Here is a 25,530-nt window from a genome sequence, read left to right on the forward strand (position 1 = left end):
TCTTTTCCCCCAACTTTATTGAGCTATAATCGACACGTAACATTGTAGAAGGTTAAGATGTACATTGGGATGATGATACACTTCAGTGGGATGATGATACATTTCAGTGGGATGACCGTGGCAGCTACTTTTCAGTGGGGTGAGCACCGTGGCCTTGTCTGACATCTCCACCCTGTGACATAATTCTTTCTTTCTGAGGCGAGAATATTTAAAATCTTTCAAAATACAGGATACAGTTCCTTGAGGGCTCCAGGGGTAAAGAATCCGCCTGCCCATGCAGGAGACTGCAGTTCCATCCCTGGGTTGGGAAGGTACCCTGGAGAAGGAGATGGCAACCCACTCCAGGATTCTTGCCTGCAAATTTCCATAGACAGGGGAGTCCCGAGGGCTACAACCCATGGGGCTGCCAAGCGTTGCACACGACTTAGCGGCTGAACACCCACAGCCTCATCACCGTTTGGGAAGCCAGATGCCACTAACACCCGCTTTCCAGATGAGAGGACTGATGCTCAGAGAGGTTACACAACCTTCCTAGGGTCACACAGCTCAACTTGGAGAAGCCAGACTGTGATCTCACGCTTTGGGCGTCAGTTCAGAGTTTAATCATGCCTGGCTTCCTGTGTCACCTGTATAGACAAGCTAGATGCATTCCTCATTCTCGCTTTTAAATTAGGAAAAAAAAAAAACCACCCCACAACTCCGTACCCAAAATGCATTCATTTATGTATGACTTTTAAGGATGTGTTTAACAGAATCCCAAAAAAGCTGGGCAGATATATCAAACAAGAAATATGTATCTTCTCCCAGGTTCAGAGTCTGGAAGTCCAAGACCAAGGGGCAGGCAGGCAGGCACACCCTCTGAAAGTTACACGGGGCTCTGTCCCGGCTTGCGATAGCGCTTCGCCTTGTGGCTTGTCCACTCCGAGCCACTCAGGTTCTTCCCCTGGTGTCTCTCTGTGTGGCTCTGAATTTCCCCTCTTAGAAAGACACAGCTCATATTGCTTTAGAAGCCATCCTCCTGTTCTAACTCATCATCTTAAGTGATCACAACTGTCCCCAATCTATTGACAAATAAGGTTCCACTCTGAGATCCCACGGGTCAGGACACCAGTGCATGAATGTGGTAAAGAATCAACCACCAGTGCAAGAGGCCCAGGTTCGATCCCTGGATCAGGCAGATCCCCTGGAGGAGGTCATGGCAACCCACTCCAGGATTCTTGCCTGGAGAATCCCGGGGACAGAGGAGCCTGGCGGGCTACAGTCCACGGGGTCACAGAGGGTCCAATATGACTGAGCCGCCAACACATAAGGCAGTTTCAGTTATTCATAAAGATATACGTACATTCTTTTCCTGGTTCTTTTCCATCATAGTTTATTACCAGATTCTGAGCAGAGTTCCCTGTGCTATACAGTAAGACCTTGCTGTTTATCTGTTTTACATATAGTTCGTGCATCTCTTCATCCCAGACTCCTCATTTATGCCTCCAAGCTTTCCCCTTTGGTCACCAGAAGTTTGTTTTCTGTGTCTGTGAGTCTATTTCTGTTTTCTAAATCAGTTCATCTGTATCCGTTTTCTTAGATTCCACACATAAATGATATCATATGGTATTTGTGTTCTGCAGACTTACTTCACTTACTATCATACTCTCCAGGTCCACCCATGTTTCTGCAAATGCCACGGTTTCACTCTTTTTCATGGCTGAGTAATATTCCATCTGTATACATGTGCCACATCTTCTTGACTCATTCCTCCGTCGATGGACTCTCAGGAGCCTTCCAGGTCTTGGCTAGTGTGAACAGTGCCGCAGTAAACATTGGGCTGCAGGTATCTAAGGGGGAAGACCCACACATAGAACGTCTAGGATTTCCGTGCATCATCTTCCTGCGTTCCAGACTCCAGTGACCATCTTCCTCTTTGGTTCTGATAGTCAAGCCCTAAAAGTTCTATCAGCATGCATCTCAGTCCAGCAGACTACACTCGTCTGCCCAAACCACCCTTTCTCTCCTCCCCTAAAGAATGACTAAAACCCAAGCAAACAGCTGGGCTACTTTTTAGATGCTGAGGGTAGACAGTTAGTCCGGGAAAAAGAAAAGTATACACCAAGGAAAGCGCTGATGTTGTGTTAAGAACTGGTACCCACAGAGGATCCAAGTCCAAAGATAATACAAACAAGTCTCGACATCTCAAAATCTCTATCCCACGTTCTGGAAAAAAAAAAAAAAAAGTAGAAACCATACAATTTCATGGCAAAAAAACACCCCAAGATCGCTTCCCCAAGGCGGTTTCCACACCATCGGCCTTGCACTTTAGTTTCCAAAAATCCAACCTCATCCTCTGCAGGTGATAATACTTCTGTGAGCTGAGATAAAGTTCAAATGCTGCCGTTAGGGTCGAAACGCATTCATTCCTGATTCGCGGGCGGAGGTGAACGGGTCCGGATTCCTGACGTTCACTCAAGGGGGTTTAGTTTCCCTGGCGGCTCAGACGGTAAAGCAATCTGCCTGCGATGCGGGAGACCCGGGTTGGCTCCTTGGGTCAGGAAAGATCCTCTGGAGGAGGGCAAGGCAACCCGCTCCAGTATTCTTGCCTGGAGAATCCCCAAGGACAGAGGAGCCTGGTGGATTACAGTCCAAGGGGTCTCAAAGAGTCAGTTGCCACTGAGAAACTAACACTTTCACTTTTGCAAGGAATCTATAGCATCAGCTAAGCTTGTCTGCTGAGAAGCAGCTGCTTCCATCCTTTGGAAGTCCTCCACGGCAGCCCCACCCAAGACCCCCCAGCTATTCTCCTGGCCACTGTGTTCTCTGACCAGAGTCAGAACCTCTTAGGCCGCATGGCCAATGGAACCCACAGATCAAGCAATCTCTTTACAACCCAAGATCCAGCTGTCGACCTTGTTTGCATCGATGTATCTGAGGAATCAGGAACCCCCTTCTTTGTGGGGGCAGCGCGTCTATTGCAAACAGAAGGGAAGACCCTCCAGGGCAGCGGGTGAAGGCAAGAATGAAAGGGACGTTCCAGGGGATCGACAGGGTTGTCATCTGAACGGAGGCTTTCTCAGAGCGGTGGGTGGATTCTGAAGACCTCAGACAGCCTGTGGTTCTGCAAGGAAAGATTGAAAGCAAGACATCATAGGGGGGATAAAAAACCACTTCAGTGGGTTGATCTTAAAGCACTGTTAATTGTTTTCACTGTAGAGGCGACAGAGGATGAAATGGTTGGATGGCATCACTGACTCAACGGACATGAGTTTGGGAAAACTCTGGGAGTTGGTGACAGACAGGGAAGCCTGGCGTGCTGCAGTCCATGGGGTCGCAAAGAGTCGGACACGAGTGAGCGACTCAACAACAACATCTCGGATGAGGCATGTGGTCCAGAGTGTAAGGGATTTTTTTGTTTGGTTGGTTTTTTGTTTTCAGGAACTCTGCTTTCCCCCCCAAACTTTGAGGCTGGGGTGTTGTATAGACCAAGGCCCTTCCTGGCCAGGGTGTAAGTCAATACCACCCCACCACCAGCAGAGGGGGGCAGAGGGCAGCTATGGAGATTGTGAAGGCACCCAAATCCAAAAAATAAAAATATAAACACTATTGGAGTAGACTTCTGTTTCATAGCCTCCCTCGCCGGCAAAACCCAGGTAGGTGCCGACATGAGTGGTCTCCGGACCAGAGCTTGAGAGAACCCAGATTACCGTCTGAGCGGTTGCTTCTTCTGCAGGGGAGCGTCTCTCCCCGACCTTCCCTTTAGCGACGTCTCCAGGAATTTCCTGGGTCACCAGCCAGGATCTCTGTCCCCAGGGGCGGCTCCCTGCGCTTGTAATTCTGCAAACCCAGGAGCTTGGACCCAACGTTGAAGCAGAAAGCCCCAGAACCACCCCCCGCCCCCTCCACAAACTCATTTCCCTGGAGGTCGCGTGTGCGTGCTGGGTCGCTCAGTGTGCCCATGGGATTCTTCTCCAGGCAAGAACACTGGAGTGGGTTGCCATCTCCTCCTCCAGGGGGTCTTCCCGACCCAGGGATCGAAGCCGCGTCTCCTGCATTGGCAGATGGACTCTTTACGCCGGAGCCACCAGGGAAATCTCGTGTGCAGCAGGGTGAGTCGATATTTTTTATAGACTGTACGACACTTAAAGTTTGGAGGAGGAAATGGCAACCCACTCCAGGATTCTTGCCTGGAGAATCCCATGGACGGAGGAGCCTGGCGGGCTACAGTCCACGGGGTCGCAAAGAGTCAGACACAAACAGAAGTAACTTAGCACATGTTTAAAATCATTATGAAATATTGGCTCTACTGCAGCCGGGGATGTTCCAAACAATATATCCTTGTAGCTTATTTACTTTGTACATGGTGAGGAAGGAAGTGTTAGTCGCTCAGTCGTGTCCGACTCTTTGCAACCCCGTGGACTGTAGCCTGCCAGGCTCCTCTGTCCATGGGATTTTCCAGGCAAGAATACTGGAGTGGGCTGCCGTTTAGCTGCTTCCTTCTAATCCCCTCCCGTCCATCTAACCCCTGCCCTCTCTCATCTCCCTACTGGAAACCACCAGCTTGTATTCTGTATCTGTGAGTCTGCCTATTTTTCATTCTTATTCACACATATACATATATATATATATTTAAATCAGGCTTTACGAGTAGGTTGTTGTCTATATCTGTGAGTCTGCCTGTTTTTCACTCACTCATATATATATATATATATATATATATATATTTAAAATCAGGCTTCACCACTTAAGGCAGACACAACTGGGGGCGGGGGTGGGGGCAAGACTTGCCGTTTGTCCTGAGACAGTTTCTCCTCCGGTTATAGTAGCTGACTGCCGCCCCAATCAGCGTCACCACCACCACGGAGACGATGGGAGATGCAATCTGCGCTATCCTGTTGCCTGCGGGAATCCAGGGGAACAAGAACGGGTCTCAGGAAAAACAGCGCCAGTGGGGACACCATGAGTCCCCATCGACTCTGTACTCACCCCCGCGCCCGGCCTTCCCCTCCCTCCGATTCATGGGAAAAGGATGGAATTCATCGAAGAAGCCCAAGGGATGCATCCTGCTTTATCTAAGGGGCGCTTACTATCCACGTCTGATGGGTCTGGGGCATCCAACGGTTCTGTACAGACATATATATATATATATATATATTTTTTTTTAATTTAATGGGTGTGTTTGGATGAATTTGTATCTTCGGGGACAGAAAATGTCTACTCATGTTCTTCAGTTGCTCAGTCATGTCCAACCCTTTGCGATCCCATGGACCACAGCACACCAAGCCTCTCTGTCCATCACCAACTCCCGGAGCTTGCTCAGACTCATGTCCATCGAGTCAGTGATGCCATCCAACCATCTCATCCTCTGTCGTCCCCTTCTCCTCCTGCCTTCAGTCCTTCCCAGCATCAGGGTCTTTTCCAGTGCGTCAGCTCTCCGCATCAGGTGGCCAAAGGATTGGAGCTTCAGCGTCACTGCTTTCAGTGAATTTTCAGGGTCAGTTTCTTTCAGAGAATCGATCTCCTTGAAATCTAAGGGACTGTGTGTATAAAGTGCAGACCAGCCCAGTGGTCACCTGGCCAGTTACATACGTAGCCCACACATCCAGCACATTCCATATCCGGCCCCACGAATTACTACAGTTCCTGGGGGTCCATTCAGTCAAAGCTAGCACAACACCTCTGTCTCCTGTCCTGCCTGACTCCGAGACATCTGCAGACCGTGCCTTGGAGATGTCCCCTCCAGGAGCACGCATTCCGTCTTCCACCCCATCCCAATCCTGGGTGAGTCCTCTGTCCTGGTGAAAGTGAAAAAGTCTTAGCCGCTTCAGTTGTGTCTGAGTCTCTCTGACCCCACGGACTGTAGCCCCACCAGGCTCCTCTGTCCATGGGATTCTCCGGGCCAGGATACTGGAGTGGGTTGCCATTTCCTGCTCCAGGGGATCTTCCCAACTCAGGGATCAAACTCACATCTCCTGCATTGCAGCTGGAGTGTTTATCCGTGAACCACCAGGGAAGGCCCCCTGTCCTCCGGAAAGGGAAACTGAAAGTCACTCAGTCGCATCCGACTCTTTGCGACCCCATGGGACTCCATGGGATTCTTCAGGCCAGGATACTGGAGTGGGTTGCCATTTCCTTCTCCAGGGGAATCTTCTCAACCCAGGGATCAAACCAGGTCTCCCACATTGCAGGCAGATTCTTTACCAGCTGAGCCACCAGGGAAGCCCAAGAATACTGGAGTGGGTAGCCTATCCTTTCTCCAGGGGATCTTCCCAACCCAGGAATTGAACCGGGGTCTCCTGCATTGCAGGCGGATTCTTCACCAGCTGAGCTACCGGGGAAGCCACTGTCCTGCCAAAGACTGCATCAAACCGTGCGTTGGACCTGGATTCTTGTCTGGGGAGCACCTCTCCTCCCCTACCTCCAGTCCACGAGAAGGAAAGCACCCGTGGCCTTCGAAACATCCCACAAACACCTGCATCCCGGAAACGGCAATACTTCCAGCAAATGGCAATACGTCCCGCAAATGGCAATATTTCAGTGCTGCCCGAGTCCTGGGCCTCAAGGCTTAGAAAGTGAGCTCTGTCCCCCAAAGCCTTGGGGTCTGCCAGGTGGGATCACCATCGCTCTGCAGCGGTGTCAGCCTCCAGATTCCCAAGAAGCTGGTCTCCATCATCCCAGAGACACACGGCCGACGCCCACTGGCCGCACTCCAGGCCTCCCCTGCGGGCCGTGACGGGGCGGGCAGGGCCCCGCTGGGGGCTTCTAGGGGGTGAAGGCTGTGGTTTCTCTGCTGCTCTCCTTGGAGGCTTGAGTCAACGAAAGGGGTGCCAGTGGTGGGAAGCAGCAGCTCCAGGCACCGCAGACAGCTCTCAAAGCCCAAGCATCTTTCAGCTCCGAATCGGTCCCCAGAGCCTCAGGCATCTTGCAGCTCTGAGTCAGTCCCCAGAGCCCCAGGCATCTTTCAGCTCTGAGGCGGTCCCCACGTCACCTTCTCTGACCCCCGTGGGACAGACCCCGCCCGGAAGGAGCTTCTGCACGCCCACACAGAGAGAGCAGGTGGTCCCTGAACGCCCTCAGCAGAAACAAAACCAGGCCTGCCCCGGGCCCTCCGCAGACACGTGGGGAGCCCACCCCTCAGAAGACCGTGCGCTCCGCCCCGGGTCCTACCTTGCTGGTTGCCGGGCGTGGAGTAGCCGCCTCCACCTGGAAGGGGACAGACACACAGTCACGCGCATATTCGGAAGAGCTGGGCCCGGGCTGCCTGCTGCTGGGAGGCGGGCATTGCATCCCAGTGGGGCGGGGATGGGGGTGGAGACCGAGGGGCTGAGGCTGTCACTTCAGGGCGTGGGGTACACACAAAGGCATGCACAAGAGGCGTGTGCACACATCCATATACACAAGGCACACACACATGAACACACATGCAAACCCCATAGGCATGCATACAACACACACAGCCACACACACACGTGACACCCCACATACACACGGGCATGCACATATAACACACTGACACACCCATATCCATACATGCACACACATGCAACGCAACAGACCCCCACATACACAATGCATCACGCACGAACATACATACATGCACACACTTGCTGCACACTCACACGCCCACGCACAGACATGCAATACGTGCACACCCGTGTACACATGTATGCATGCATGCACAGCGCGAGCACACGCACACACACACATCAGCACAGCCATGCACACACAGGCAGGCGCGCACACAAGTATCGCAGGCACTGTGCCCATGTGGACATGCACAGACATGCAATACGTGCACACCCGTGTACACATGTATGCATGCATGCACAGCGTGAGCACACACACACACACACATCAGCACAGCCATGCACACACAGGCAGGCGCGCACACAAGTATCGCAGGCACTGTGCCCATGTGGACATGCACACATACACATGCATGTCTCCACAGTGTGCACAGGACACTCCCACACATATACACATGAATACACAAGACCTATACCTATATCCACGTGCATGCATCAGCCCTGACCCACACACCCATAGCACACACAGACACGCACATGTGTTTCAGATTCATACGCATGCGTGCACAGATACACAGCGCAAAGGTACATGTGAACATGTGTACACATGTATAGACACACGTGCCCATATGCCCACCCAGCCACATGCACATGGATGCACATGCAGGGACACACACATGCCCACACGCGTGAGCACAGGCAGTAACGCGCGTGAGCAGGCCTTCGTGTCTTGGAAGGGTTGCGACCCGCGTGCCAAGCAAACCCCTCCCCGGCTTCAGCGCACAGTGAGGACAGCGCTCAGAGAGCCAGGCGGTCAGGCAGCGCCCACGCGGGGGTTAGCTCCTCAGCAGGAGAACGTCTCCTGGTTTGCTTTTACGAAAGACCTCCTTTACCATAATTAGTGCCAGGAAAGCCGGGTCTGCCGCGCCCTCCTCGTCCTGCGGGACAGAAAGGCCAGGTGAAGAGGAAGAGAACGCTCGGAAACGCCGGAGACATCCCCAAAGGAAGCTTCGAGAAGGACAGGACCCCAGAAGAGAGGCTGTGACATCCGGGCCAAAGGCCCCAGCCTGATTCTCCCCGAGCCAGAGGAAGAGACAAGCGCGCCCCAGGACATTCCCTGGCTGCACCGAGTCGGGCTGAGCTCACCTTGCAAGTTCAGCAGGTCTGCTAATGCCAGGGGCATGCTCACCCCCAGCCAGAGAGAGAGGGGGCTTGCCTGAGCTCAAAACCCTACTTCTCAGCACATCCAGGGAAAAGCCCAAGGCCAGGCAGCAAACAGTCATCTCAGTGAGTGAGAAATAAAGGAGGTTTCTGCACACCTTCTTATGTCCAGAGGGCAATTTTTTTCTTCTTGGCTGCATGCAGGATATGCAGGATTTTAATCCCCTGACCAGGCATTGATCTCAGGTCCTGCCAGTGAAAGCCCACAGTCCTAACGACTGGACCGCCAGGGAAGTCCCCGGGGAGTAATTTTAAAAAGAGATTCCCTGGGGGCTCAACACAGTATAGAATCCGCCTGCAACGCAGGAGGCCTGGGTTCGATCCCTGGGTCGGGAAGATTCCCCTGGAGGAGGGCATGGCAACCCACTCCGATATTCTTGCCTGGAGAATCCCATGGACAGAGGAGCCTGGTGGGCTGCAGTCCACGGGGTCGCAAAGAGTCAGACACGGCCAAGCAGCTAAAGAGCACCAGCTATATTTACAAAGTGTCACATGACTACATTGTACACCCGAAGCTAACCGAATGTCTCATGAGGATTCTATCTCAGTTGAGAAACATGAATCCAATGCATTTTGCTTTTTTGGCTCAATTTTTCTCCCAAGTTCGCTTTACAGCACCAGAGACTCTCTGGAGATTTCAGGATCTACCCCTCGCTTTAAGGAAAGCTCAGTATAGACAAGAACGGAGTTTATTTCTCCCGGGGTAAATTCCTTTCATTCTTGGCATAATGCACTATCCACATAAAGAATCCACCATTCCTGGGCTGTTCTCTCCCTAATAAGGCTTGCAGCCAGGGTCTCTGTGTCTTGTTACCTGGACAGAGGGGTGTGGGGTCAGCCCCTGGACACCTGGAGGGCTGGACGAAGCCAAGCTGAGGGTCAGCAGTGAAGCGGCCGACACCCGAGACCCAGGAGGATGCTCTAATGGGAGCCCTGGAAAAGCCCACACAGCCCCGCCACCCCCACGGGCCCCAGTGTTGCGTGTAGCGGGCCTGTTACCGTAGCTGTCGTGACCCGGGTGGTAGCCGCCTCCACCGCCGCCTCCTGCAGGAGAGAAGAGGAATGTGATGGCCGTTCGGAGTGTGGACCTTGGGGTCCAGCAGGCATCCGCCTGGCTGGCACCAAAGCCGGCCCAAGAGTCACCCACAAAAGAGCGCTGGTTGTTGTTGATTCGCTCAGTCGTGTCCGACTTTTTGCGATCCCATGGACCACAGCACGCCAGGCCTCCCCGTCCATCACCAACTCCCAGAGCTTGCTCAGACTCATGTCCATCGAGTCGGTGATGCCATCCAACCATCTCATCATGTTGTCCCCTTCTCCTCCCGCCTTCAGTCTTTTCCAATGAGTCGTCTGGAGACCTATGTGGTGGAAAAGCTCGGGACCCTCCAGAAGATGCTCTAGGGAGTCCCTCTCCCAGAATCATGGCTCCTGGATGGAAAAACTCGTGCCACAGAGAGCCCTTCAGAAAGCTGTGTGTCTTCAGAGATTACACATGCCCCCACGCCCCCGCCGACCCAGAGCTTCAGACTAACACAGGCTTACTCCCTACCTCCAGGGACCCACTTGTATCATGTTATATGTCAACTGTAACACACTAAAAAATACATTTTGGGGGGGAAAGATAGAGAGACACATCTGCAAGGGTTTGTATAGACCCAACATCTCTTTAAAGATAGGTGTGTGCCTGTGTGTTCAGGCGCTCAGTCGTGTCCAACTCTCTGACCCCATGGACTGTAGCCTGCCAGGCTCCTCTGTCCACGGGATTCTCCAGGCAAGAACAGTGGAGTGGGTTGCCATGCCCTCCTCCAGGAGATCTTCCTGACTCAGGGATGGAACCCAGGTCTCCTGCATTACAGGTGGATTCTCTACTACTGAGCTGCCTGGGAAGCCCAAAGATAGTAACTTAGGAGTACAGATAGATTTAGATCTAGAAACAGATAAAGATATAGATATAGATGTAGGTATACGTGTAGACAGACATAGATATAGAAATAGGTACAGGTATTGGTATAGATATAGATGAAGATGTGATATAGATATATAGGTGGGTTTCCTTGATAGCTCAGCTGGTAAAGAATCCATCTGCAATGCAGGAGACCCCGGTTCAATTCCTGGGTCGGGAAGATCTGCTAGAGAAGGGATAGGCTACCCACTCCAGTATTCTTGGGCTTCCCTGGTGCCTCAGATGGTAAAGAATCCACCTGCAGTGCAGGAGACCTGGGTTCCATCCCTGGGTTGGGAAGATCCCCTGGAGGAGGGCATGGTAACCCACTCCAGTATTCTTGCCTGGACAAGAATTCTTGCCTGTGACACTCTGTCCAGCGTCAAATGGACAGAGGAGCCTGGTGGGCTAGAGTCCATGGGGTCAGAAAGAGCTGGACGTGACCGCACAGCATAGATATAGCTATAGATATAGCTAGATATAGATATGCACATAGATATACATGTGCATATATAGAGACATAGACATACATATAGCTATAGATATGCATATACATATAAACTATACATACAGATATACCTACAGATAAACACAGATACAGATAGATGGACATATAGATATCACTACAGATATAGATATACATATAACTATAGATATAAATATATATACAGATATAGATATACACATGTATATATAGACATAGATATACATATGTATATACTTACAGATATACATACAGATAAACATAGATACAGATTATAGATATGTATATCACTATAGATATAGATATACATATAACTATGGATATAAATATATATACAGATATAGATATACATATGCATATCTAGAGACAGAGATATACATATAGCTATAGATAAACATATTCATATAAATATATATTCAGATATACATATAGATAAACATATAGATAGCTGTACATATGGATATAGGTATAGATATAGATAGGTATACATTTAGCTACAGATATATATACAGATATAGATATAGATATGCATATAGATAAACATAGATATAGATATATATACATATAGATACAGATATAGACAGATATATATAGATATACATATAGCTGTAGATAGAAATATATATGCAGGTATACACATACATATGCATATAGATAAACATAGATATAGATACATATAGATGTAGGTATAGATGCAGATATAGGTGTACATATAGATATGTGTATACACACATATACACAGACATGTATATAATAAGTACATATGTTTGTGGAGGTACGTATACGGGTGCACACACACATGCATACACACACATATTTACATGGAGATGACCCCCACTTCTAAGCAGCATCGGCCCTGTGGTTGGTTTTGTCCACCTTGCAGATCCCAGGCGTGGACAGCCTCAGGGATGCGCCTCCCTCCCGCCCCCCAGAGGCTGGAGGGGAGAGTCCACAGCCCACCACCTTTCACGCGGGGTCTGAGATGGGGTCCGGGGTGGGCTCACAGAAGCCCGCACGTACCTGCGGGCGGCCTGGGCGGGTAGTGGCCACCGTCGCTGAGGTCCGAGTCGCTCAGGAAGCCTGTGCCACAGAGCAGAGGGTGGTCAGAGCCCGCGGTCCAGGGAGCCCCCTGCACACCCAAGCTCACGCATCAGGGGCGCACAGACACCTTACGGAGAGGGGGTTCCACAATTGGAGAATCCGTGCACCCCAAGAAAGATCCACAGGCTGAAACTAAGACCCGATACAGCCAACATAAATATAGGACTCTTTAAAAGAATTGCTTTAAAAAAAAGAAAATAAGAACTTTTGCATATTTTAAATGCAACGCGTCTTTCGCCATCGAGAACCGAATTCTCCAAACCATCTTCCGGAAGACTCCTTAGTACTTCCGAAGACGCTTCTGGAAGGCGTCTGGAGTCTGGAGGACTCACCTCCACTGTTCCCAGGCTGCGGGCGAGGAGGCGGCGGCTTCGGCCTTGGGTAGATATCTGTTGGAAAACACGTGATTTTCAGGAAAAGAGGGACACCTCCCAGTGACGAACCATTCACACAACGCAAAAGGCAGGAATACAAAATGACGTTCCGGCTGATTTATGTTTGCTGTTTATCGCTTCCACGGAATCGCTGGTGCTCAGAATCCCCAAGCGTAAAGCTCTGTTTAAACATGAGTTTTTATTGGAGTATACTTGCTTCCCTGGTGGTTCAGATGGTAAAGCGTATGCCTGCAATGCAGGAGACCCGGGTTCGATCTCTGGGTCGGGAAGATCCCTTGGAGGAGGGCATGGCCACCCAGTCCAGTACTCTTGCCTGGAGAATCCCACGGACAGAGGAGCCTAGCAGGCTACAGTCCACGGGGTCACAAAGAGTCAGACACGACTGAGCAACTAACACACACACACACACACACACACACACACACACACAGAGGTACTTCACAGCGTTGTGTTAGTTTAGGCTGTCCGGCAAAATGAATCTACTGTGCGTATGTGCTAAGTCGCTTCTGGCATGTCCGACTCTGCAAACCCGTGGACTGTAGCCCACCAGGCTCCTCTGTCCGTGGGAGTCTCCAGGCCAGAGTCTTGGAGTGGGTTGCCATGCCCTCCTCCAGGGGATATTCCCCACCCAGGGATCGAACCCACGTCTCTTAAGTCTCCTGCATTGGCAGGCGGGATCTTTACCCGCCTGGGAAGCCCACATTACTCACAGCAGATAGAAATTCATTAGTCAGGGCCACCACCACCATTTTAAAGGCACTAGATTCGAGCAGAGTTTAAAAACAAAAGCCAGGAAGCAGCCTTCCTCTGTTCTGACATGCGTCGGCCCGTCGGAGCCCTGAGTCACACACGGTTCCCTCCCAAGCCTGAGGCTGGCCCCGTGAGCTGCCGGATGGATGAGTCTCCCAGGACCCTAGTAGTGACTCATCTTATGGGACGGCCAGCATCTAAGATTCTCTGGGGCCCACAGAACGGAAGCCCATGAAAAGATGTTCAAGTTTCCCAGAAAACTATAGCAAGAAACACCTCCCATTAGACAAGCAGAGACATCACTTTGCCAACAAAGGTCTGTATACTCAAAGCTCTGGTTTTTCTAATGGTCATGTAAGGGTGTGAGAGCTGGACCACAAAGAAGGCTGAGCGTCAAAGAATGGATGCTTTTGAACTGTGGTGTTGGAGAAGACTCTTGAGAGTCCCTTGGACTGCAAGGAGATCCAACCAGTCCATCCTAAAGGAAATCAGCCCTGAATAGTCATTGGAAGGACTGATGCTGAAGCTGAAGCTCCAATACTCTGGCCACCTGATGGGAAGAACTGACTCACTGGGAAAGACCCTGATGCTGGGAAAGATTGAGGGCAGGAGGAGAAGGGGATGACAGAGGATGAGATGGTTGGATGGCATCAGTGACTCAATGGACATGAATATGAGCAAACTTTGGCAGATAGTGACGGCAGGGAAGACTAGTGTGCTGCAGTCCACAGGGTCGCAAAGAGTTGGACACGACTGAGCGACTGAACGGCAACAAAGGCTTCTTTCAGCCTCCGAGACCTTCCCTGAGTTCCAGTGGGCAGGTTCAAAGCTGTTTTGAAATGAATGAACATTCTTACTTCCACCGGTGTCGGGATTTCCAGGCTGTGGGTGGTAAGGGGGCCTCGGCCTGGGGTAGATATCTGTGGGGAAAACGACATTGCATGATTAGAAGAGAAAAATGTCCTTCCGTCAGAGGCAGCTTATAAAACGAGAATATACGCATGACTGTAGATCTTATCTTTTATTTACAGTTGGTGCTCATAAAGAATAGGTCACCATCAATAGGGTAAAAATTACTTAGCCACTAGAAATGGAACCTCAAAATTTAGAGCTTGAAAAAACTATATACACACACTCTCAAAACTAACTGTTTAGGGTTTGTATTGTATGTATTTTCTTGGGCCCCAAAATCACTGCACATGGCAACTGAAGCCATGAAATTAAGATGCTTGCACCTTGGAAGAAAAGCTGTGACAAACCTAGATAGTGTGTTAAAAAGCAGAGACATTACTTTGCTGACAAAGGTCCGTCTAGTCAAAGCTATGATTTTTCCAGGAGTCATGTACGGTGTGAGAGTTGGACCATAAAGAAAGCTGAGTGCTGAAGAATTGATGCTTTTGAACTGTGGTGTTGGAGAAGACTCTTGAGAGTCCCTTGGACTGCAAGGAGATCCAACCAGTCCATCCTAAAGGAAATCAGTCCTGAATATTCATTGGAAGGACTGATGCTAAAGCTGAAACTCCAATACTTTGGCCACCTGATGTGAAGACTGACTCATTGGAAAAGACCCTGATGCTGGGAAAGATTGAGGGCAGGAGAAGGGGACGGCAGAGGATGAGATGGCTGGATGGCATCAGTAACTCAGTGGACATGAATATGAGCAAACTTTGGCAGATAGTGACGGCAGGGAAGACTAGTGTGCTGCAGTCCACGGGGTCGCAAAGAGTTGGACACGACTGAGCGACTGAACGGCAACAAAGGTTTCTTTCAGCCTCCGTGACCTTCCCTGAGTTCCAGTGGGCAGATTCAAAGCTGTTTTGAAATGAATGAACATTCTTACTTCCACCGGTGTCGGGATTTCCAGGCTGTGGGTGGTAAGGGGGCCTCGGCCTGGGGTAGATATCTGTGGGGAAAACGACATTGCATGATTAGAAGAGAAAAATGTCCTTCCGTCAGAAGCAGCTTATAAAACGAAAATATACGCATGACTGTAGATCTTATCTTTTATTTACAGTTGGTGCTCATAAAGAATAGGTCACCATCAATAGGGCAAAATTTACTTAGCCACTAGAAATAGAACCTCAAAATTTAGAGCTTGAAAAAACTATATACACACACTCTCAAAACTAACTGTTTAGGGTTTGTATTGTATGTATTTTCTTGGGCCCCAAAATCACTGCACATGGCAACTGAAGCCATGAAATTAAGATGCTTGCACCTTGGAAGAAAAGCTGTGGCAAACCTAGATGGTGTGTTAAAAAGCAGAGACATTACTTTGCTGACAAAGGTCCGTCTAGTCAAAGCTATGATTTTTCCAGGAGTCATGTATGGATGTGAGAGTTGGACCATAAAGAAAGCTGAGTGCTGAAGAATTGATGCTTTTGAACTGTGGTGTTGGAGAAGACTCTTGAGAGTCCCTTGGACTGCAAGGAGATCCAACCAGTCCATCCTAAAGGAGATCAGTCCTGAATATTCATTGGAAGGACTGATGCTAAAGCTGAAACTCCAACATTTTGGCCACCTGATGTGAAGAACTGACTCACTGGAAAAGACCCTGATGCTGGGAAAGATTGAGGGCAGGAGAAGGGGACGGCAGAGGATGAGATGGCTAGATGGCATCAGTAACTCAGTGGACATGAATATGAGCAAACTTTGGCAGATAGTGACGGCAGGGAAGACTAGTGTGCTGCAGTCCACGGGGTCGCAAAGAGCTGGACACGACTGAGTGACTGAACGGCAACAAAGGCTTCTTTCAGCCTCCGTGACCTTCCCTGAGTTCCAGTGGGTAGGTTCAAAGCTGTTTTGAAATGAATGAACATACTTACTTCCACTGTTGTCGGGATTTCCAGGCTGTGGGTGATAGGGGGGCCTTGGGTTGGGGTAGATACCTGTGGGAAAAATGACACTGCACGATTAGAAGACAAAAATGTCCTTCCGTCAGAAGCAGCTTATAAGTATATAAGCTTCACAGTAGATTTTATGTTTTATTCACAGTATGTGCTCATGAAATATAGATTATCGTTGATCAGCTTAAAACAACGTAGACGCTAGAGGCAGAACCTGAAAACTTAGAACTTGAAAAAACTACGTACACACACTTACAAAACTGTTTTGCATTTATAAGGTGTGTAAGAAGCAAACAAAAACTGTTTATCCCTTGAAGGCTTGGGTTTGATCCCTGAGATAGGAAGATCTCCTGGAGGAGGGCATGGCAACCCACTCCAATATTCTTGCCTGAAGAATCCCATGGACAGAGGAGCCTGGTGGGCTACAGTCCCTGGGGTCACAGAGAGTCGGACACAACTGAGCAACAAATACACACACACACAGAGGGAAATTCCAGGTGTCGCTTTCTGAGGGAATGCCAGACTCTTTTCTGTGGAGGCTGCACAATTTTCTACCCCCACTGGGAACACACAGATGTTCCAAAGTCTCCCACACCCCCGCCAACACTTGTTATCATCCCTGTTTCGATCCTAGTGAGAATAACATCTCACCGTGATTTTGCGATCCATTTCGTGAAGCACTTGGGTTTGCTTTAAACATCTATCTGTCAGTCTCAGCCTCCACAGCCCTATCATTGCTGTTCTTTAGCCCGCCAGACTCCTCTGTCCATGGGATTCTCCAGGCCAAAATACTGGAGTGGGTTGCCATGTCCTCATCCAGGGCATCTTCCTGACCCGGGGGTGGAACTCATGTCTCCTGCACTGGCAGGCGGATTTTTCACCACGGAGCATCCTGGGAAGACCCCATAAAACTCCTTCCAAAACCTCAGCTTGTGGTGGGGCAGCCTCATCTCTGTCCACTCACCTGAGTCAGGAAGTCACTCACCTGAGCTTGGCTTCTTGGTGGGCTCTGGGGACAGAGAACATACGTGCGATAAGCCCTGAGGGTTTTTGTGTGGCTCAAAGAAACAATCATTAGAGTCATAATGTAAAAAAAAAAAAATGAAAATCTCGAGGCACTAACAAAGAGACGATCAGTGCGGTTCAGTCGCTCAGTCGTGTCCGACTCTGCGACCGCGTGGACTGCAGCACGCCAGGGACCGACACAAACTCCATTCCGTGTTCGAGGGGGCAGGGGACTCAAAGGACAAAAGGTCCCTTCAAATGCAAGCCCACCAGTGTTCCCTGGAGCAAATGCAAGCCCGCCAGTGTTCCCTGGAGCTGTGCGGAGGTTGAGGGCTGGAATAAAGCTTCTCCGAGTTGTCAGTAGGAAGGAATCCCGACCCCACCCCACCTGGAGCCGAGGAGCAGCTGACGCAGTCTGCCAGAGGCACTTACCGGGGTCGTCGAGAGCGTCGGCCAAATCAAAGTCACCATACTCCCCTATGAGAACACACAGGGTGTCAGTCACAGCGACATGGAAGCGGCCACCCGTTTCCTTTGCCCCAGATGCCCAGATAGCGCCCCCCTCAACCCCACTCCCAGCACCCCGAACTCAGCAGAGAATAAGAGTTCCACCCCTCCCGCCAGCTCCCCTGGGCTGCGTCTGTCCAACCAACATCTTATTCCTAGATGTCCCCCCAGGCTCTGCCCATAGCAAAAGAGATCCGTGAAGGAAGATAACTGCACCCTCATCCTTTTTTTAAAAAAATAAAGTGTAGTTAATTTCTGGGCTTCCCTGGTAGCTCAGCTGGTAAAGAATCTGCCTGCCATGAAGGAGAGACCCTGGTTCAATCCCTGGGTCACAAAGAGTTGGACCCAACTGAGTACTGAACTGAGCCAGACTGAACTGAGTGACTAATACCTTCACAGTGGATTTACAGTGCTGTGTTAGTTTCAGCTACACAGCAAACTGATTCAGTTATACACATCTATAAATTACTTTTCTATACATATACATGTATCTATTCTTTTTTCACACACTGTTCGATTATAGGTTATTGAAGTGAAAGGGTTAGTCCCTCAGTTGTGTCTGACTGTTTACAACCCCATGGACTGTAGCCCGCCAGGCTCCTCTGTCCATGGGGATTCTCCAGGGAAGAATACTGGACTGGGTTGTCATTCCCTTCCCCAGGGGATCTTCCAGACCCAGGGATCAAACCCAGGTCTCCTGCCTTGCAGGCAGACTCTTTACCCTCTGAGCCACCAGGGAAGGCCATGCAATCAGCTCCTGACAGCTTACAAGCATCTCTCACCAGGCTCATCCCTGAAGCTCCAGGCAAACCCCTCAGCAATCCTCTCAAACCGGAGCGTCCAGCCACTCCCTGTTCTGAGCCTCTGCTACTTATCTCATCCGGTCTCTCCCTAATCCATTGCACAACAGACCGGGCAGCAGCTGGGCGTTTTCCAAAAAGGACATCTGGCTGCCTCTGGGGGCTAGAAGCCTCCAGAGCCAGGCTGCTTGCAGCAGGAAGCCAGGGTGTGGCCCCCCTCCCCCTGGCTCTGGAAACAAACCAACTGCCCCCACCCCATTCCGTGTCCACTTGTCATTCCAGCAACCTCCTTCCCTTTGCAGATGCTTCTCATTATAAGCAACGCTGAGCGCCGAAGAATGGATGCTTTTGGACTGTGGTGCTGGAGAAGACTCCTGAGAGTCCCTTGGACTGCAAGAGGTCCAACCAGTCCATCCTAAAAGAAACCAGTCCTGAATATTCATTGGAAGGACTGATGCTGAAGCTCCAATACTTTGGCCACCTGATGCGAAGAACTGACTCATTGGAAAAGACCCTGATGCTGGGAAAGATTGAGGGCAGGAGAAGGGACCGACAGAGGATGAGATGGTTGGATGGCATCACCGACTAGATGGACATGAGTTTGAGCAAGCTCCAGGAGTGAGTGATGGGCAGGGAGGCCTGGCGTGCTGCGGTCCACGGGGTCGCAGAGAGTCGGACACGACTGAGCGACTGAATAACATCTGACGGTGACTCGAGGTCACGGGGGAGGCGGCCCCTGGTTGTCACGGGTGTGGCACTCTTTGCAGAGCCCAGAGCGTGACTCACAGACCAGGCGAATTCCACCCAGGGCCCTTGGCGTGGGGCCGATCGTGTCCTGCAGGCCTGGCTGGAGTCTAACAGCCTCCCTCTGGTCTCTCCCTCTGGTCTCCAGAGGGGCTGCAGCCAACATCCTACCTCCTGTGCCCGCTGCCGCTTGCGTGGAGGTGTAGCCAAGCCCCGTTACAGTCTAGCCCCGCCCCGTCACAGGCTAACCCCGCCCCCACATACTAGCCCCACCCCGTCAGGTTCTAGCCCCGCCCCTGACACGTTGTAGCCCCACCCCTGCCATGGTCTAGTTCTGTCCCCGCAACGTGCTAGTCCAGCTCCAGTACTTTGTAGCCCCGCCCCATCATGGTATAGCCCCGCCCAGTCACGATATAGCCCCGCCCCATCACTGTCTAGTCCTGCCCTCCCCCCGACGTTCACATCACTCCGAAGATATTGATTCAGGGGTTCAATGTCGGGTAAGATGGGGTGTGGGAGACGCCACTCCCTGGAGCAGTTATTTCCACAAGCTTTGTTTTTCCCCTCAGAGCCTAAGGACGGGGCTTGGAACTCGAGATCTGTTTCCCATCTTCTTCCTTTAGCAGGCCCCGCAGTTTCTGATCAATCCCACATGTGTTCTGGGCTCACCACGCGGGTCACCATGGCTGACCTCCTGGGAACCTGGGTTGAAAAGGACTCAGGCTCGTGGGTGGGAGGTCTTAGCGTCAAACCCCAAACCCCCTTACCTTCCGAAAAGAGCTATTTAGGATGGATTTTAAAATATATATATATATATATATATTTTTTTTTTTTTTTTTATGGCTGTGCCATAAATAGCTATGTTAGTTAGGGATCTAGTTCCCTGACCAGGGATGGAACCTGGGCCCCTGCATTGGGAGCGCAGAGTCTTAGCCACTGGACCACCAGGGAAGTCCCAGAGGGATTTTCAAGATAAAACTTGCCTGGGAAAAGGGAATGGCTCCCCACTTCAGTCTTTTTGCCTGGAGAATCACATTGACAGAGGAGTCTGGCGGGCTACGGTCCATAGCCCATAGTCTCAAAGAGTCTCAAAAAGTCTCAAAGAGTCAGACACAACTGAGCGACTTAGCATGCAACAGATGGTCAGACAGTCAATGATAATTAGATACATGGATCACAGGGTATAGATGGTAATTAGAAAGACAGATGAGAGATATAGTTAGATGTTAGAAAAATAGATATAGGACTGATAATTATAGAGAGAAATAGAAGATAGGATACATAAAAATAGATGATAGATACATTAGATGGATAATCAATGATAATTAGATACATGGATCACAAGGAATAGATGATATTTAGAAAGGCAGATGAGAGATTTAGTTAGATGTTAGAAAAATAGGTATAGGATTGATAATAATTATATAGAGCAATAGAAGATAGGATATGTGAGCATAGATGATAGATACACTGATAGATACACTGATAAACTGACAAATGCATTGACAGACACATGGATAGATACGACAGGTACACAGGGAGATGGCGCCTCTAGTGCTCAGGCAGGAGTTCTCAACCTCAGCAGTGTTGACACTTGAACCTGGATGACAGATAGGACAGCCTGCTCTGCGGGGCATCTTGTGGATCAGAAAATATTCAGCCGCATCCCTGGAAAAGTGAAAGTCGCTCAGTCGTGTCCGACTCTTTGTGCCCCGTGGACTATAACAGTCCATAGAATTCTCCAGGCCAGAATACTGGAGTGGGTAGCCTTTCCCTTCTCCAGGGGATCTTCCCAACCCAGGGATCAAACCCAGGTCTCCTGCATTGCAGGTGGATTCTTTACCAGCTGAGCTGCCAGGGAAGCCCAAGAATACTGGAGTGGGTAGCCTATCCCTTCTCCAGCGGATCTTTCCAACCAGGAATCGAACCAGGGTCTCCTGCATTGCAGGCCGATTCTTTACCGACTGAGCTATGAGGGCAGCCCAAGGCCCTGGCCCATCTGATGATAGCAGTGCCCTCCCAGTGTTGACCACCAAAAATGACTCCAGACGGTGCCAAGTGTCCCCAGGGGGCAACATCAGCCGTGGTTGAGCATGGTTGGCTGCGTGAAGTGACACTTGGGGGTGTGATTTCTGCACCTCCTGGGTGAGAGATGCGTCAATATTATGGGAACCACAGAGCAGACATTCCCCTGTAGCAGAGACGCTTGAGGCTCAACCCAGCGGTTAACCAGATGGCTGGGGGCTCAGACGTCACCTGTCAAAGGGAATCCCGACTCCATGAGCATGAGGATGTTTCCCAAAATGCAGCTGCCCCATTAATGGTTTCCCCAGTAGTCACGTACGGACGTGAGGGCTGGACTGTAAAGAAGGCTGAGCACCAGAAGAACTGATGCTTTTGAACTGTGGTGCTGGAGAAGACTCCTGAGAGTCCCTTGGACTGCAAGGAGATCCAACCAGTCCATCCTAAAGGAGATCAGTCCTGAATATTCATTGGAAGGACTGATGCTGAAGCTGAAACTCCAGTCCTTTGGCCACCTGATGGGAAGAGCCGACTCATTGGAAAAGACCCTGATGCTGGGAAAGATGGAAGGCGGGAGGAGAAGGGGATGACAGAGGATGAGATGGTCGGATGGCATCACTGACTTGGTGGACATGAATTTGAGCAAGCTTGGGAGATGGTGATGGACAGGGAAGCCTGGTGTGCTGCAGTCCACAGACTCTGAAGAAGTCAGAGACAACTGAACAATGAGAACCACAGTCACTCCAGCTCCCACACATCTACCTAATGAAGCTCTTGAACCGCTGCAATTGGGGTGGTGCCTTCATTCATCTTTGGCCACGCCGCACAGCTTAAAGATCTCGGTTCCCTGACCAGAGATTGAACCCTGGGCCGTGGCATTGAAAGCCCGGAATTCTAACCACTGAGTCACGAGACGAGCTGAAGGCATCTGCCATCCAGTGACCCCCGAGGGATCGGACCGACTGGGCCTGGCAGGAGGCTGAGTTGCCTGTAGCAGCAGCGGAGCCCAGAGTTCTGTGTCACTGCCGAGGGGATAAATGCTCAGACAGGTTTTGCTGGCTTGGCTGCTGGGCGCGACTGTGTAAAGACAGAGCTTGGCCTCAGTGTGCTGCCTTTAACCCTGGTGTTGGTTCAGAGAACTCACATCTCCCCACAAACAGAAGCTCCTGACCACGTTTTTGCGAGTCCCAGGTGCGGGAAGATGCTCAGACCATGTGGATTCGTGGAAGGGTCTCTGGGAAGATCCTGGACTCTGGGTGCCAGGATGGCTCACAAAACCACACCTGTTCCTAAATACCCATCCTCAAACAGGTCAAACAGGACGTGCCACAAGAGTGACATCCAAACAAAATCTTTTCACTCCTAAGCTAGTTGTGTACGGATGGGAGAGTCGGACCGTAAAGAAGGCTGATAGCCGAAGAATTGATGCTTTTGGAAGGTGATGTTGGAGAAGACTCTTGAGAGTCCCTTGGACAGCAAGGAGATCCAACCAGTCCATCCTAAAGGAAATCAACCCTGAATATTCATTGGAAGAACTGATGCTGAAGCTGAAGCTCCAATACTTTGGCCACCTGATGCGAAGAGCTGACTCATTGGAAAAGACCCTGATGCTGGGAAAGACTGAAGGCAGGAGAAGGGGACGACAGAGGATGAGATGGTTGGATGGCATCACCAACTCGATGGACATGAGTTTGAGCAAGCTCCGGGAGTTGGTGATGGACAGGGAGGCCTGGCGTGCTGCAGTCCGTGGGGTCTCAAAGAGTCAGACACGACTGAGTGACTGAACAGCTACGAGCGACACTGAAAGAAAATCTTTTAATTCCTAACCTACAACATATGTCACTCTTAAGCGCCTCCCAATCCTCAATGCCTTAGAATTTGAATATCCAAAGGACCAAATATGCATCTCCAGTTGCTATTAGATCCTGCCCTTCGTGGGTTAATTATAGTTTCCTGAGCGAGGTCCCTCCCTGCCTCTGTTCCGCAACATGCCAAGATGGGGAATAGCCCATATTGGAGTTTCGGCCGTAAACAACTCACATGTTTTTAATTTGCCAAGCGGAGGGCTGACATCGAGGAAAAAAATATCTGAAACAACGTGAACCGAGGCTGTCCTTCCTGAAAAATCCCGTCTCTGGCGACAGGGGCCCGTCCCGCTGAACCCAGCCTCGTCCCAGCTCCGTGGCCTCCCTACAGAACTACACAAGACTGCTGATAGAAAGCGAGGAAGTACAAAAGTCTCAACCCGCCCCACGGACACAGTCACTTTTTCCATGCGTGCCACACCCAGAGATCAAAACCCGAGAAGCAAAGAAAAAAAAAACCACAGCTCGCTCCTAACGGTGTCCCCAGCCTACAGATCTGGGTCCATTCCCCTGGACACCCCCCAACGTGGTACCCGATCCCCTTGTTCGCTGCTCACCGCCATCAGACCGGGGTCTGATTTTGCTTTCTACACTCTGGCAGTTTACAGCCATTTCCTGAAAGGAAGTGGTTTAGGACGGAGTGTTAATTTTTTTTCAGCAAGCAGATAGAAAGGCACACCCAAGCACCTCTTTCTGGGGGAGCCAGCCCTCCCTTACCTCGGACATGCAGCAGAAAGCAGAGGAAGGTGAGAGAGAAGAGACCCTGCCATGCCTCCATCCTTGGTCTCCGGCTGGCGGGCGGGTGGGCTGGGGCCACCCCACCCTCGACGGGTGATGCTGTGCTGATTCCTGCCGTCCTCCGAGGGAAACAGGAAAGAAAAATAAGAAAAGGAGGAACCAGTCTACAGCCTCCTGCTGTAGTGATGAGCAGGGCGGGGCGGTGCTGAACTCCCCAGCCTGGAGCCCGCCCGTGGGGACCAGCTCCTACACGCCCACTGCAGGGAAGGCACCTCCCTCAGCTGTGCTGGGCCAACCACCCCCAGAAAGGTGGGGAAATAGGCGACCGCCCGCTGCCAATGGGCGTCCTGGGGTGTAGAGAAGCTGGCACACCTGCTCGGCAGCTCTGCGCCCTGCATGCGTGGGAAGAGCCCCAGGATCAAAGGTGCCAAGCTTGGGCGTAAGCAAGAGCTGCCTTGCCCGGGTGGAGGAGGCGGGTGGTGACATTCCCAAGACCCTCGTGCAGGGCGACGCCAGACCCGGAGCCCAGAGCAGCCCAGAGACTGAGACGTGTGTCTCGGTCGCTCAGCCGTGTCCGACGGTAGCCTGCCAGGCTCCTCTGTCCGTGGGGATTCTCCAGGCAAGGATACTGAAGTGGGTGCCATGCCCTCCTCCAGGGGGTCTTCCCAGTCTGGGAATCGAACCCAGGTTTCCCGGACTGCAGGCGGATTCTTTACCATCTGAGACACCAGGGAAGTCCACATTTAATCTCTGGGGTTTTTTTTGGCAGCTTGCTGACCCTGTGCCTTTAGAGAGTCACACTGCACCCCTGAATCTCACTCATCGTTAGGGTCAGTGGAGGGGATGGTGGGGGCCAGACGACCCGATTTCACTTGGTCCTCCTGCTCGGTCACCTGATTAGTGGTAAAGAACGCACCTGCCAAAGCAGGAGACGCGGGTTCCATCCCTGGGTCGGGAAGATCCCCTGGAGGAGAACATGGCGACCCACTCCAGTGCTCTTGCCTGGAGAATCCGCTGGACAGAGGACCCCGGTGGGCTGCAGTTCACGGGGTCGCAGAGAGTCGGACAGGACTGGGCTACTCAGTTCAGTTCAGTTCAGTCGCTCAGTCGTGTCCGACTCTTTGTGACCCCGTGGACCGCAGCATGCCAAGCGTCCCTGTCCATCACCAAGTCCCGGGGTTTACCCAAACTCCTGTCCGTTGAGTCGGTGATGCCATCCAGCCATCTCATCCTCTGTCGGCCCCTTCTCCTCCTGCCCCCAGTCCCTCCCAGCATCAGGGTCTTTTCCAGTGAGTCAGCTCTTCGCATGAGGTGACTGAGCTACTAAAGGACAACAAACCCCGCTGTGAGCCTTGGAGGTGCTTATAGATGGGACCAAATTCCTTCTTTTTTTCAATAGAAGTAAATTTGGTTGACAATGCGATGTTACTTTCAGGCATGCAGCAAAGTGATTCAGCTATACACGTATATGTATATTCTTAACCAGATTCTTTCCCATCCTACATTATTTTACTGAACGTAGTTCCCTGTGTCTACATTAGGACCTTGTCACTGACCTGCAGGAGAAAAAAAAAAGAATGCATTCTCTTTGAGAGCGACTCT

The 25,530-nt window shown here is 50.9% G+C and overlaps 1 protein-coding gene and 1 non-coding gene across 6 annotated transcripts; both read right to left on the bottom strand.

The window, feature by feature from the left end:
* On the bottom strand, window positions 1-24,213 carry XG (Xg glycoprotein (Xg blood group)). 5 transcript variants are annotated; one of them, XM_070463835.1, is made up of 13 exons: window positions 23,908-24,157; window positions 17,685-17,729; window positions 17,233-17,256; window positions 16,227-16,289; window positions 15,242-15,304; window positions 14,259-14,321; window positions 12,589-12,645; window positions 12,176-12,235; window positions 9,729-9,773; window positions 8,402-8,446; window positions 7,150-7,185; window positions 4,771-4,881; window positions 1-3,103 (listed from the first exon to the last, which is right to left on the bottom strand). In XM_070463835.1, exons 1-13 carry the CDS (start codon window positions 23,966-23,968, stop codon window positions 3,087-3,089), a joined length of 690 nt encoding a protein of 229 aa, XP_070319936.1. In that variant the 5' UTR covers window positions 23,969-24,157; the 3' UTR covers window positions 1-3,086. The 5 variants fall into 5 exon arrangements, with proteins under 5 accessions (XP_070319936.1, XP_070319932.1, XP_070319934.1 ...); XM_070463831.1 differs by lacking the exon at window positions 23,908-24,157 and adding an exon at window positions 23,748-23,834; XM_070463833.1 differs by lacking the exon at window positions 14,259-14,321 and having other exon boundaries at window positions 23,908-24,213.
* On the bottom strand, window positions 20,183-20,254 carry TRNAG-CCC (transfer RNA glycine (anticodon CCC)). Its single transcript has one exon. It is a non-coding gene; the product is annotated as a tRNA-Gly (tRNA).
* Window positions 24,214-25,530: the final 1,317 nt, after the last annotated feature.

The sequence above is a fragment of the Odocoileus virginianus genome, unplaced genomic scaffold (genome assembly GCF_023699985.2).
Source record: "Odocoileus virginianus isolate 20LAN1187 ecotype Illinois unplaced genomic scaffold, Ovbor_1.2 Unplaced_Contig_6, whole genome shotgun sequence".
NCBI lineage: Eukaryota > Metazoa > Chordata > Mammalia > Artiodactyla > Cervidae > Odocoileus > Odocoileus virginianus.